This window comes from Lissotriton helveticus, chromosome 7 (genome assembly GCF_964261635.1).
Source record: "Lissotriton helveticus chromosome 7, aLisHel1.1, whole genome shotgun sequence".
Classification (NCBI taxonomy): domain Eukaryota; kingdom Metazoa; phylum Chordata; class Amphibia; order Caudata; family Salamandridae; genus Lissotriton; species Lissotriton helveticus.
The window spans coordinates 1,596,349,700-1,596,365,118 of record NC_136068.1 but is presented as its reverse complement, the minus strand read 5'-3'; the positions used below and the strand labels follow the sequence as shown (position 1 = coordinate 1,596,365,118).

Genomic DNA, 15,419 nt, shown 5'->3' with positions numbered 1-15,419 from the left:
TCAAAATACTCGGCAACCTGATTACATTTGTGAAGGAGGAATTTCGTGTTCAAGCATTTTTGGGTCAGTGAAAGATTTTGCAATGTTGACGATCATTTTCTGATCAGACGCTGCCTAGTTGATGAGATTGGAGTAATTTGCCTTCTTTTCTATTCTGATTTGCTGATGATATTGTTTAAGATCTGCTTTAAAGGTGATGAGCTCTTCCGGTTTATAACTTTTCCTCCATATGCGTTCCAGTTCTCGAAACTGGCATTGTAGTTCTTTTAGCAGAGGGGTAAACCAGGGAGCAGAGGTTTTATTAAGGAAGCTTTTACTGGGAAGGGCGGGAGGCCTAAGATATTAGCTAGTGAGGCCATCCAGTCATTAAAAATGTGGGTCTCTATCGAGAGGTCCCCTGTTAGGGTATGTTTACCTAGTTCCGCTGTTGCATGCAAGTTAGGATTTGTTAGCATTTTGTTCCACTTTCGCCTCATTGTGAGGCAAGTTTAGCTGGAGTCTTTCACAGGTTGTGTGGTGGAGCAACTGGTCCTGAAAGAAATAGACTTGTGGTCAGACCAGATTATAGTGACCGGAGGGTCTGCTCTAAGACTGGTGGAATTGGTGCAGAGTACATCTAGGGTGTGTCCTGCACAGTGTGTGGGCCCCTCTATCTGTTCTTTGAGTCCCAGGGTATCTATGATCTCTCCAAAGTTATTCGCACTCGGGTTGTCAGCTGATTCCAAGTGTATGTTAAAATCTCCCAGAATGGTGAAGTTAGAGTACCTAACTACATGCTTTCACCCAGGGAATCTAGGATCTTAAGGCTAGACTCTGTTGGTCTGTAGATCAAGGCTCCAGCAAAAGACATTGAGCTATCCGGTTGGAGACAGAAACCAAGACTTTCTGTCCCTTTTAATTCTGTGACATCGAACGTGGAGCTTTTTAGTGTGTTCCTGTATATTATTGCTAGCCCCTCCCCTTCTTTGCATAGATATGTCTTGTTTGGATATATAGTGTATCCTTGGGGGAGGGCTTGCACAACATCAGGGTTTGAACAATCTTTTAGCAAGGTTTCTGTAATGACAGACAGTGAGAGAGGAAGGACAGTGAAAGAGGAGGTACAGGTGAGAGACAAAACAGACACGGGGAGAGAGACAAACAGCAATGAGAGGAGAGGGATGGAGAGAGGGAAAGAGATTTAACAGTTAACACTCATCCAGAGAAAAGGAGGGAAAAGTGAGATAGGAGGTACAAAGAAAGCAAGTGTTGGTAAAGCCAGTAGGTCTCACTGATTTGCTTTAACAATGCTTTTTGCCGATACAGTTCAGTATAAGCAAAAAAAATACATAATTATTTTTGATGCTGAACAGCCTCAGCAAAAGAAATTCCCCAAAATCATTCTAAATCCCAATGAATGTAGCCCCACGCCTATGCACGTGTGCATTATGCTACGATGCCCTAGTGTGACAACCTAATCACGGCCATGCGTCAGCACACACTTGTGCACATACATCATGAAGCAGAAGCTGTTTTGCCTTTTAGTCCCAGTGTGATGACATATGCACAAGGGCCATTTCTTTTTCATTTACTATTCCAGGAAGGAGGGTGCCCATCTAGGAGCGGTAAATTAGAGGAAAAAAGGGGAAGAAATCACATTTAGGGAAAGGAGCAGCATTCCAGAAAAATGCATCTCCTGGGTCCTCCTAAAAGGTTATGAACAAAAAACGGAAATAAAAAAGCAAAACATGATGCGGTGGAGAGCCATGGAAGATCTGGGGGGTGAGGGGGGGGTCTGGGAGCGGCAAAGCAATGCCACTGGTGGCGGTGAGAAGGGAGGGGCTAGTAAAGCTTCAACATTTTCTTGTTCATATCCCCCGCTGTGTGTCTATGCTTCCCTCTGCCTCACACATACCACACCTGAATGGGATGCCCGTGGTAGGGCCAGACCAGGACAAAATCTGTTTTTGACCGACCCTCCTGTGTCTATGTGGAACCCCTGCCTTGTCAGCCTCTTCGTCTCTGCAGTCTTTGCATCTAAGGCTCTCTCACACACACATATATTATATGCCTCTGCGCATCCTCTGTGAGTCTATTTCTCCATGTACCCCCCGGTGTCCTATGCCTCCCTCCTCCTCGGCTCCTCATGAATTCTTCATTGCAGCCGGTCACGTGACTGCGGCCTCCACTCCTTCCATTGACACCTGATCTCTCGCGAACTTCCCACTCAGAGGAATCAATGACACATTGAAGAGGAGTATTTATAGATGTGAGGAAACTTAGCTCAGCAACATCCTCAGTGGGGCATTAGCCGCATTTTATTCCACCTCTCTCCTCACATGACAGTCACCCGCCTTTCTCTTCACCCTCATCCTTTCCATCTTCCGTTCTCCCTCCCACCACTTCCGTTCTCTGTCCCTTTTCACCTTCCTTTCCTCTTATCACATTTCGTCGAGTCCCGGACGAAATTTTCATTGTGCTGGCATCATTTTGATACTTTCTAGCAATTCGTTTTACGCTTGCTATGAGAAATTCCCAAACTGTCTTCATTAAGAAACCGTTGCATAATTTCAAGTATGTTTGCGTGAAAATCCTATTGCAGGAGCAATGAATGAATGAATAGGGCGCGTGTGGCTGCTGCTTGCGGCGGCTTTTAAGCATGAAACGCATCCACATGTCCAAAATTGACGTAAGACAATTTCATACTGAACTATAGCACTAAACAACACTTTTCCGTGAAGTTTTCAAAATTTTACGTAATTACTAGGTTCTCCCGTGTGCTTTATGTTAAGATAATGTTTCCTCTTTTGTTGTCTAAAGACACTTTGGTGTTTGTTCCGGTAGGACTGACCCCTTGATTCATCTTTGAACAACGAAATATTGTTCTACAGAACAGGCTTCCTCCAGTTTGGAAAGGGACATGTAGAATTTACCGCCCCACCCATGACTCTCTCTGCCTTTTGACCTAGACCACCTACGGTTCTCCATACATCTCTCCCCTGCCCTCTTGACACCACATATGCACACTAGAGGGTCTTGTAATGTTGCCTTGTTCCCCACATATGCACAGAGTCCAGGTAGGTGAGTTTGCTTGTCTTTATTACAAATATGATATGCAAATTCGAGCTAAAGGGCGCCGAGCGTCTAACACGACTGCTCCGGTCGCCAACTCCGTTCTCCCCGCTTTCGCGCCTTCAATCTGGCGCCTACTGCGCATGCGCGCCCTTCGCGCTCCTGTCTATGGCGTGACGCGTCATCGCGTTCACGCTCATAGACTAGAGCGCATCCTACATATCTCCCCTTTTTAACAGTAAACAAAGTTAACTATTCAACCTCCACCAAGTTGCACTAGGTGTCCCAATGTTCTCTGGCTGGCAGCCAGGTTGCCAGCTTATCATTAATGTCCACCCATTTCATAGTCTCTATATCTTGAGGGCACTGTAACTGCCCGGCCACTACGGGTGTGTCTTACCGGCATGTTCTCTTCCACCTCTCTGTCTCTGCCTGGTCTCGCACCATCTCTCCAATCTCCACTCTGAGTTACTCCAGCCGGAGTGACATCTCTGACTGCGCGCCCTGCGCCGGGAATGTCTATCTCACTGTTCTCTCCTGTTTCCTCGGGCAACACTTCATCAGCCTGCTCCAGTCGAGGCGTGCTCTCGTGGAAGTCCTTCTGTGCCTCTGTCTCTTCCAGCTTGGGCCATACAACAATCCTGTTTACTCTGGCCATGCGGTCTTGGGACCACACTCTGCCATCGCTGAGGAGGGCTGCTCTGCCTCTCACCTCCTTGACTTGTAGAGGCTGACTATATTTGCTGTCGCCTTTCTTTTGAAGGGTAGGAAGTTTAACCCTAACCCACTCTCCCTCCTCCAGCTCTGTTCCTTTCACATTCCGACGTTTGTCATAATTCGCAGCATAAATCTTTTGGGCTTTTTCCAAGTTGTGTTGAACCACCGCAGGGGACCATTTACTGGTAATGGTCTTCTCCCTCCACACAACATTGTCTCGTGTGAACGGATGCCGTCCTCTCAATACTTGAAACGGACTGTACCCCACCGCCGTGGGGGTGATCCTGTACGACCACAGCATGCTCATTACCTCAATCTCCCAATCCTTTCCCTGCATGATGGCCGCCTGTATGGAGCCCATCAGCACACGGTTGAACCGCTCCACCTGACCGTTGCATGCGGGATGATACACAGCCGTGTGTTTGGATTCGATACCATTCCTTCTCATGAACCTAGTCCATTTGTCCGAGACAAACTGCGGGCCATTGTCACTAAGGATGGTTTTGGGGATGCCTTCCCTTAAGAAAACTGAAGTCAGGAATCTCAAAATCGTGTCAGTGTCCATGGATTCTTGGATGTCCACCTCAGGCCATTTTGAGTACTTATCCATCACTACACACAAGTACTTGTTCACACCTTTGCTATCCAGGACCGGTCCCAATATGTCAATTGCCACATTCTCCCAAGGTCCCTGTGGCGTGTCGAACTTCCCCATGGCCGGTCGGAGAGGCCTCAGCACTTTGTCAGCGCCCTGGCATTGGCCACACTCCCTCACTTGCCTTTCAATGTGGACGTCCATGCCCGGCCACCAATACATCTGTTTGACGCGTGCCTTGGTCTTTACAATACCTAGGTGGCCCTCATGTAGTAGAGTTAGTAATCTGGGTATCAGTGAATCCGGCGGCACAACTCTTTCGCCCCGATAGATAAACACCCCAGAGTCACTCAGGGACAATTCTTCCCTAATTTCATAGAATTTTCGTACTCCATCAGTGAGCTTCCTTTTGTCAGGCCAGCCTGATGTTAAGTATCTCTTGATCTCCCCTTTTTCCATGTCCTCATCATAGGCGGACTCCCATTCTTGGGCACTTATCGAACTCTCATAGTCCTCCATGCTTGCCACCATCTCTTCCTTATCCAGGGCTTCCTCTGGCGCCGCTTCCATCGCCGCAGCCCTGCTGAGATAATCCGCTACCCTGTTCTGTGTCCCCGGCAGATATTCAACATCGTAGGTGTAATCGAGTAGCTTCAGAGTCATTTTGGCTATTCTCGGGGTCGCTGTCTCATGCCCCGAGGAGGTCAAGACCTTGATGAGGGGTTTATGATCCGTTTGCAGTTTGAATCTCGTACCCCAAACGAACTGTCTGAATCTGCCTAAAGCCCAGGTGACTGCCAGCATCTCTTTTTCAATTACGCTGTATCGTTGCTCCGTCGGAGACAGCGCACGGGACGCAAAGCAGATCGTCTCAGTGGCCCCATCATCCCTCACTTGAGCCAGGACCGCCCCTAAGCCCTTGTCACTGGCATCTGTGGTAACCACGGTCTGGCCCGATGGAACGAACCCTTGCAACGGAATAGCTTGACTAATGCAGGTTTTAATGGTGTCAAACTCCTCTTGTGCCTCTGCGTCCCACTCAAACTTGGTCTTGTCTCTGATGAGTTGTCGCATTCTGTATGTCCGGGTGGCAAAGTGTCTCACAAACTTACTATAATACTCGGCCATTCCCAGGAACGACCTCACCTCCTCCTTGGAGCTGGGCGCCTTCGCCTCCTTTATGGCCGTCACGTTTCGTTCTTTGGGTGAAATTCCGCTCGTGCTTATCTCATGCCCCAAGTATGTCACCGAATGGGTCCCTATCTTGCACTTACTCCATTCCGCCGTTAGCCCTTTGTTCTGCAACACTTCCAGCACGCTCCACAACTTCCTGTCGTGATCACCTTTTGACGAGCCCATCACCAAGATGTCGTCCTGAAAGTATTGTACTCCAGGAATGTCCTTGAACAAGCGGTGCATCAGCTTCTGAAAAACAGCCGCTGCGGATGCCAGGCCAAAGGGCATCCTCCGGAACTGGTAGCACCCAAATGGAGTGATGAAAGCGGTGTACTTCCTGCTCGACGGATGCAGCTCTATCTGGTAGTACGCAGACGTGAGATCTATAGTGGAAAAGTGAGTCACACCTTTAGTCTTGGCGAGCATCTCCTCGATTCTGGGAAGGGGAAACTTTTCCACGATGAGACTTTTGTTGAGCTCGCGGAGGTCAACGCAGAGCCGGACCTGCCCATTTGGCTTCTTGACCACGACCAAGGGGGATAGCCACTCTGCACTATCCACCGGCTCTATGACACCTTGCTCTTCTAGCCTCCGGAGTTCCTGTTGTACTGCTCCGCTGGTGGATATGGGAATGTTCCTGACTTTATGCACCACCGGTACTGCACCCTCCTTGAGGACCATTTTGTGAACGAACTTGTCCAGTTTTCCCACTGATCCGTCAAAAACTTTGGGGTATGCTGATTTCCAATCTTCCTCTCTCGTGAGGGGCCACTCGTCTGTCAAGAGAATCTGTTCTTTACCTCCCGGGTTGAGTATGATCCCCAGATCGCCTGCATCTCTCCACCCCAGCACTGAAGGTCCTCTCTCCGCTATGTACAGGGTGCACGTGGCTGACCTCCCTCTAAATTCGAAGTCGAAGTCTCGGCACCCCACCAAAGGAATGGCATTTTCCGTGTACGAGATGGGTCTGATGTCCGGCGGCCATAGATCTGGCCCCACCACAGGCACAAAGTCTTCCTCCCATATGGACCTCTGCACGATGGTCCAAGGAGATCCTGAGTCGACGGCCACGTGTACCTTCACTCCCCCTATCAGCATGTCCGTGCGGGGCTTGTCTCTTCGCTTTCCCGTCACCTCAAGTACCTGGTCCTCGATGCACAACACCAAGTCGTCGTCATCCAAATCGTCCTCCTCGCTGACGTCGGCTGCGGCCGCATCGACGCACTTGACCGTGGATTTCTTCCCCTTTTTGCGGCAGACTTTCTCAAAATGGCCGACCAGGCCGCAAAATGAGCATCTGGCGCGAAACGCGGGACAGCGTTTATCCTGCGCCGAATGTGCCGTGCTGCCACATCTATAACACGCAAACTTGTTGTCTGTACTAGGGCGGCCTGCCTGCTTCCCTGTCCATCTCAAGTCCTTCCTCTGATCTCCATATCCTCCCTTGGCTCTCCCAGGCTGGGGTGCATCTTCTATCTTGTTCACCATTTGCCTCGGCGCGTTCTCCCGTTTTGCTGCCTCCGCACCGCGTCGTGACATCTCAGCCTTTTTGACCATCGCCACCACTTCTTTAAGAGACGTCTCACTCTGCGCCCACAGTTTGTCCTGGACCGACCTGCACGTGGTGTGCCTAACAATTTGGTCTTTTATATATTCTTCCTGAAGCCCTCCATACTGGCACGTGATGGCCAAGCGTCGGAGCGCTGCCACGTAATCATCAATCGACTCACCAGCCTCCTGCTTCCGCTGCTGGAAATTATACCTGTCTATGGAGACACAAACTGCTGGGCGGTAGTGGCTGTCCAGGTCATCCAGGGCGTTTTTGAAGACATCTGTCTCATTCACTCCCCTCTCCTTGGGCACCAGATTCTTGAACACTCTCACCCCTTCCGGGCCCAGGTTGTGGAGCAATAGTCTCTTCTTCCTTTCCGAGGTGAATTCCCCTTCATTCTCATCTTCGAGTGCCTCAATATAGTTTTGAAAATAATCCTTCCAGTCCTCCCATTTTAACTGCGGTTCGCCCGGTCTAGGCAGGAATGGGACTGGGGCCATCAGAGCAGACGCTTGATTTGCCATTCTGGCTTCACCTCTGGGGTCTACCCCCTGGGCACTGTGTTGACTGAGTCCACCGGATGCTCCCGCGCTCTCTGCCGTGTTCCCTTGCCCTCTGGGACTGCCAGGCGTGCTATCCCTTCTAGTCTGTGTGGGGTCGTCCGTTTGCGCCCCTTCCTCTGACTTGGGGTCAATGCCCTTGGCTGCCAGGGTGCTGGCTATGCTCCCTTTTCCTAGCCCAGCACTGACCTGGTTGTTGGAGCCGGCTCAGGTGGATTCCCGTGGTTGTTTCAGCTGCTGCCACGCCCTCTGCTCGTTTATTCCTGGATTTTCTGTTGCTGTGTCCTACTGCTGTAAATATGGGGCTGTCATGGGGGGTCTGCTCCTGACCCTGAAGTGCCTGGTGTTCGTGGTCCCAGCCTCGTCGCCAATGTAATGTTGCCTTGTTCCCCACATATGCACAGAGTCCAGGTAGGTGAGTTTGCTTGTCTTTATTACAAATATGATATGCAAATTCGAGCTAAAGGGCGCCGAGCGTCTAACACGACTGCTCCGGTCGCCAAATCCGTTCTCCCCGCTTTCGCGCCTTCAATCTGGCGCCTACTGCGCATGCGCGCCCTTCGCGCTCCTGTCTATGGCGTGACGCGTCATCGCGTTCACGCTCATAGACTAGAGCGCATCCTACAGGTCTTCTGCGAGGAGTGACAGGGAGTAGCGGTGAGGCCAAAGGAGGGAAGCGGGATGGGGGGCAGAGAATGAATGAATGAATGAATATAGGCCATCCAGAGAAGCCTGGGTGAGGGCAGAGCTCCCTGCTTACCTTCCAGCAGGGACACGGAGCTGTATTTCTTCTCCAGCTTTCCCAGGACCAGGGACAGAAGCTGTCCGGCCTCGAGGTGCTGCGTGTCCTGGTCATACACGACCACAGGCCGCTCGCAGGACAGGTCCACCTGAGCCGCGAGGGAGGCGGGAAGAGGAGAGGCAGCAGGAGACACAGGCAGGGCGGAGAGCGAGAGACGGGGGCGAGAGAGAGAGAGAGAGAGAGCAGTGGAGGCGCGGGGAGAGGCAGGGAGGGGACAGAGCAGAGAGAGAGCCCGGGTGGCACAGAAGCAAGATAGAAAGAGACACAGGCAGGGCGGAGAGAAAGAGAAGGGGGCGTGAGAGCGCACGAGACATAGAGAAAGAGAGAGAGAGCGAGCAGTGGAGGCATGGAGAGAGGCAAGGAGGGGACAGAGCAGAGAGAGACAGAAAGAGGATGAAGGGACAGGAGGGAATGACAGACGAGAGAGACAGGGTAAGCCACATAGAGGAAAGAGAGCAGGGTGAAGCAAGAGGAAGGACAGTCAGATGGGGCAGGTCAAAGTCACAGAGGAGAGGCGGAGAAGACCCAAACAGAGGAGACAAGTAGAGCGTGCAACGAGAGGAGCGTGGCGTAGCAGGAAGACCGGAATATAAACAGAAAGGTGGAGAGGGGAAGGTGAGAGAGAGAGAGAGAGAGAAACGTTGCAGGGGGGGGGGGGGGGGGAGACAAAAAGAAGTGAACATCAGTGCTCAGCAAAGGCTCCGATATGCAAAGCCCTCGCAAGTAAACATGACTGACCCAGAGGCGCGAGCTCACTCTGACAGCCCGGCTTCTTCCCGCCTCTGCTCTCGCGCAGGTAACTTACTGGGCTGTCACTCAGTCCCATTCACACACCTAACCTTACACACCTCCCTCTCGCACCCTTCAAAGGAGTCTCACTCAGTCCAATTGGCAGTCTCCAATCTCACACACCAGTACGAAGTTTCACTCGCTCCCGTACTTAGCCTCAAACACTACCATGGAGTCTCACTCACCCCTATCATTGGCCTCAGACAAGTTTCACTTAGCCCAGTCCGCGGTCTCACACTATTGAGTATCACTCAATCCAGCCAATGACCTCACACACTAGAAAAGAGTCTCAAGCAGTTTAATCGCCTGCCTCACCCTTTTCACTCAGTCCAGTCCCTGAACTCACACACATCAACAGAGTCCCTCTGTCAAAACCTGGCCTCACACACTCCATTGCTGTCTCACTCATTCCCTGCTCTGGCCTTACACACTTCAATGGGGCCCAGCACACCCCAGTGGGGTCTTGCTTATTCCAATCCATGTCCTCTCCCGTCAGTGGAGTTTCACCAAAGTCTGCCTATCGTCTCACACACTTCAGTGGAGTCTCACTGATTTCCATCCATGGCCGCACACACTTCAGCGAAGGAGCATTCATTCCACATGCCACTGCCTTCTGTACTTCACTGACCACTGCCTCCTACACTTTGACGAAGGGTCACTCATTACCCACACTACTGCGTCCGTCACTTCAACGAATGGTCACTCATTCCACATGACACTCTTTCTTACACTTCAATGAAGAGTCACTCATTTCACATGCCCCTGCCTCTTACAGGTCAATGAAGAGTCACTCATTCCACATGCCCCTGCCTCCTACATGTCAATGAAGAGTCACTCATTCCACATGCCACTCTTTCTTACACTTCAATGAAGAGTCACTCATTTCACATGCCCCTGCCTCTTACAGGTCAATGAAGAGTCACTCATTCCACATGCCCCTGCCTCCTACATGTCAATGAAGAGTCACTCATTCCACATGCCACTCTTTCTTACACTTCAATGAAGAGTCACTCATTCCACATGCCACTCTTTCTTACACTTCAATGAAGAGTCACTCATTTCACATGCCCCTGCCTCTTACAGGTCAATGAAGAGTCACTCATTCCACATGCCCCTGCCTCCTACATGTCAATGAAGAGTCACTCATTCCACATGCCACTCTTTCTTACACTTCAATGAAGAGTCACTCATTCCACATGCCACTCTTTCTTACACTTCAATGAAGAGTCACTCATTTCACATGCCCCTGCCTCTTACAGGTCAATGAAGAGTCACTCATTCCACATGCCCCTGCCTCCTACATGTCAATGAAGAGTCACTCATTCCACATGCCACTCTTTCTTACACTTCAATGAAGAGTCACTCATTCCACATGCCCCTGGCTCCTTCACTCCCATGAAGCATCACACATTCCACATACCATTGCCTGTTACACTTCCATGAGATGTCTCTCATTCAATACATCATTTCCTCCTGCACTTCCATGAAGGGTCACTCAGTCCATATGCCCCTGCATCCTTCCCTGCATTAAAGCCTCATTCAGTGCCCAACATTGGAATCATAAACTTCCAATGAATGAGACACTCATCCCTCATACCACTGATTCCTGCTCTTCAAGAGGTGTCACTCATTTCTCATGTCACTCCCGCTACACTTAAATGACGTCGCTCATTCCCCACGTCGCCGCCTCCCACACTTCAGTAGAACACTTCCCTTTCTCCTCCACCTGACTTATACATTCCAATGACGTGTCCCACATTTAACTCTCCAATGACTTGTCACACATTCAATACTAGCCTTTCATACTCAGTCTCATGCCTCATGACTGATCACATACTCAATCTTTGAGGTAGGTATTCTAAATGCCCCCATACATGAATGCGTTAGCAGTCGGATGCCCCCCATGCCACCAGTTCCCGGATCTCACCTTGGGGTTCATGGGTAACAGGAGCAACTCCTTGACCAGGCGCTTCCGGGCCAACCTGGAGCCGCACAAGTTGACTGACCCGGTCACGTGGAGGTTGTTGTATTCTCCCGATGTACGGCAGTCGATCACTAGAATCGATTCGCTGTCCTGGCGCAGGATCCCCGCCAGCTGGTGGGCGCCAATGGCCCTGGGGGGCTTCCGGTCACCACCCATCCTAGGTAAAGAAGTATAGAAGGCTATTGAGACTGGGAACGAGGAACTGAGCACTCTGAGGTGACGAAAGAGTCATTTTAACCAATCAAAATGACAGAAGAGACACATAACCCACAACAAGGCATCGGTAGCACATTACCTACCAGTAGCTGCCCAACTAGAGCTCTTATCAATATGAAGGAGCTGATGAAGTACTATATCCACTTCAAGGTATCAAGATAGGTCCTCACCTTCCTCTTGGTGCCCAACAAGGTCTTTATCCCAAACAGGGAGTTCAGTGAGGCCCCCTACCCACTTCAAAACGGTGACTGGAGGAAAGTTACTCACCTCCAAGTGCCAACGAGATCCATAACCCACATCAGTGAGTAAGAAGAGGCACTTTATTTACTTTGAGGTGTCAGTAGAGGACACTTTTCCACCTGTACATGCCAAATGAGATCTTTCCCAAACCTACAGGTGTTAGTAGAAGACGTTTACCTACCCCAAAGAGCCATATGGGACACTTCACCTACTTCAAAGGTTTAGAACCATGAGCATTTTTTGGCAGGGCCCCAGGGCTCCTGCTAGTGCGTGACAAACAGCAGGTGCCCGCCTTCCAGCCCATGTCACAAATTCTCAAATCCCCAGAAGAGAAGGCCTCAACAGAGCCAACTTAGAGCACCTGACTACCCTGGCACAGAGTTCTGGCAAGCGGGTCATGAACAAGATGCTAACAAGGGCTTTCCTTTCTCTTGTTACCAAATTGCCCAACAATAATCTGCGACCCCCAGTTTCCACTGAAGATTGTTGGGCATACCCCTGTCCATGCAGCCACATATACTGCCAGCTTACACATAACAGGTCACCTCATTTCTGCAAACATTAAGTCGGAATAAGGCAGAGGTTTACCAGATGCAGTACCCTTGCTAACCTAGTGGCGGAGCCCAAGTCCTTACCTGCCTTGTAAGGACACAAGACAGCCTTTCTAGGAGTAGCCAGTGAGCCTGTGTGCCAGGCTTCATGAACTAGAATTAGAGTTGAGTTTATCTGCGATAAAAGAGCAGGTCTGGGTCGAAGAGGGGGTAGAGGATATGAACTGACCAAGAAAGCTACCTTCAACCGCAGTAAACGTGAGTGGTGTGTGTTAGAGGGTCAAAAGGGATGGGGCAGAAGAATGTTAATGCTGTGGTCCACACGGAATTAGGATGTGCTAAGTGCACACTGTTTAAAGACATATGTCTGACGTAATGCTAAAAGTAATATTGTATTGACGTAAATTCTTCTTGCGAAAAATGATCAGCAAAATGTTTCCTTATACAATCAGTGAAGATTCAGCCAACGCGTTTCAGTCAGACATGTTGGCCCGAGCTTTTTCAAGGCACTTGTATATGTCGAATATATGTATCTTTGTTGAGCCAATTTTTCGCACATTTACATGAGGTTGACCATGTAAGTGGCACTCTCTCAGACAAGTATGATCTCGGTATCGATCACAACTGTGTGTTTGTTATTTTTCACTTCATTTTGTATTTGTGTGTACGCAGTTGTCATGCACTTGTGCACTACCATTCTTTGGCAGGAGTCTTTTAAAACCTATGAAGACAATCTTTCAGTGAAGATACTTAAGAGGTGTTTCTGGCAGCTTCTGAAGCAGAGACGCTCAGTATGGAGGAGATCACTTCTGAAGCCATCGGCCCTTGATCCTGGGAGCCTTCACGTGTTTCTGCTCAACACTGTAGGATGGCTGAAGAAGAGCCTCGTGCTGCATCTATTTGGCACTAACTTTTAGTGACTCTAGGCATTGATATGCTTCAGCGGGACCCATTTCAGAACTTTCACGGGATAAATACCTTCGCTTATGGAAACATTGTGCTCCACTTCTGTGTTGCCCCAAAACTCAAAAGTCTTGAGTGTAGGTAGAACCATGACGGTCCACACATCAAAATCGTGCAAAGGAGGAACAGCGCACAACTCAAACATCCTTATTTTTCCCTTGTGTGGATTGAAGTTCCCAATTAGAGACCAAGTGCCACATTTATTAATGCTTTCCGCCCAGTTTGTGTCGCCACAAAACGGATGCAAACCAGCTGAATGTGTTTATTTTGGGGTTTACTTTCCAGCACATAACATGCTTTGTGCTGGAATGTATTCCCAAAGTAATGCAAAGTAGCACTTTGCACTGTTTTGCATCAAGAGGCATACCATGGGTGGTACTTGGGTGTTTCCTATGGGTTTTGAGGCAAATCCCTATCTAAAAACATTTGTAGACAGGGTTTTATTTTACATCTCCTTGAGACAGATGGAATGTTAGAGAAAAGTTTTATTTTCTCAAAAATGTCTAACTTTTCATGTGGGCTGTTTATTTTGCGCCATTAGTCACTCTTTTGTTGTTTATTAGTGCTTATCATGGGAAGAGGAGTGACTCCTAACCCTACCTCTCTTGTTGTTTAAATATATGTTCTATAAAATACACATACAAGCTATAAACATGTTAAACTATGTCTAAGCATAGAATTTCTACTGAAAGGCCCCCCTTCCAGTACAACACCTATGTTTGATATCAAGCACACACCCTCGCACTAGGGTGCACGGGTGTGTGTATTTGTACAAGGCAACCTAAAGTACGCCCGTGCAGGAAGAGTGAGAAATAGCACCATATGTTAGTAGAGTTGGCACTTTTCTGCTCTCCCTTTCACGCAGCGCAGCACAGCACAGCACAACAACTTTGGTTTCTGCATTGCGTTGCATGAATTCTTTATAGATTTGCCCACATGTTGGAAAGAACCAACTAATTGGGGCGAGTGACAGGAGCTGCCTTCACGGACCTCCTAGGGTGATCCGAAGTTGACACTACTAAAAGTCCTGCTGTGGCCTGGCATTCTCCCTTAGCCCTGGAAACCTCTTGAACTAACAGGCACCCGCTGTTTGCCAAGCCCCTTCTACTCAGCATACCTCAATCCATTGCCCTGGTTCTTGGTTTTCCAAGGTGCAGAGTCATGTTTACATTTATCTGAATATTAAAACATCATTTGCGAGGTTAATTATGATCATGGTTGCGGTTTTTAAGGACTTTTGAACTTCGTGCTAATTTTAGGATGTCCTATCTGAAATATAATAAATGCGTTTATTTATTCACAGTTTTAGGAGTGCTTGTGTGCACCACTTAGGCTTTTAGACCATGTTACACATGGACTGAAGTCTTTACTTTGTGTTTTTGCATTAAAAGGATTGGGCGCTGTTCACTGCTCTTAATGTGTTCAAGTGTATGATTAACCAGGCCTGTGGTTTCCACCGAGGGGTTGCTACCCTGCTTGAACCGGTATTTCGGTATTTAGCATTTGAATTGTTCTGCAGCAGTCAAAGTCAACACCACCTAACAAGGTTGAATTCCTCCAAAGAGCTTTAATGCAAGTGAATCATCATGATATCAACAGATTGCCTCAGTGATAACTGATCGGTACTGGGAGCCAGATGTAGGAAGCGTAATTCCGGTCGGTAACGGCCGAAATTACCAAATTTCGGCCGTTACCGACCGGAATTAGGCTTTTCATATGTAGGTAGCTTCATTTCAGATTCGGTAATTTACCGAATCGGCATTTAAGAATTCGGTAAATTACCAATACTTAAAAATACCGTATCGGTAAATTACCAAATCTGAAATGTAGGGAGCACTCAAATGAGTGCTTTTCCCATTTTAGGATTCGTTATTTACCACCAACTAGAAGTTGGTGGTAAATAATGAAAACCTTAGAAAAAGCTTTTTTTTTGCTTTTCCAACAGTGCCATGTTGCAGACATAGGGCATGTATGTCTGCAACATGTGCACCCATACACATTTGAGGGGTGCAACAGGGTGTCAAAGTGACACCCTGCTACCCTTCAATGTTTCCCCCATTTACCGAATCGGTATTTACCGATTCGGTAATTGACATTCATTCCTATGGGCCACCAGGGTGTTTGGGGTGTGACACCCCCCAAATAAATGCATTCATGGCTTGAGAGTTGGGCCAGGGAGCCCTGAGTCGGGTCTCGTATGCCTTTGTGGGTTTTGCTCGTCGT

The 15,419-nt window shown here is 48.9% G+C and overlaps 1 protein-coding gene across 1 annotated transcript in view; it reads right to left on the bottom strand.

Moving 5' to 3' along the window:
* Positions 1-15,419, bottom strand: part of LOC144767564 (dual specificity protein phosphatase 8-like) — a 42,255-nt gene that overhangs the window by 14,443 nt on the left and 12,393 nt on the right. Inside the window, exons 2-3 of the mRNA XM_078650986.1 lie at positions 11,170-11,383; positions 8,412-8,541 (exon numbers count right to left, since the gene is read on the bottom strand). Of these exons, the coding sequence (XP_078507112.1) occupies positions 8,412-8,541; positions 11,170-11,382 (343 nt within the window). The 5' untranslated portion in view covers position 11,383. The remainder of the gene's footprint in view (positions 1-8,411; positions 8,542-11,169; positions 11,384-15,419) is intronic.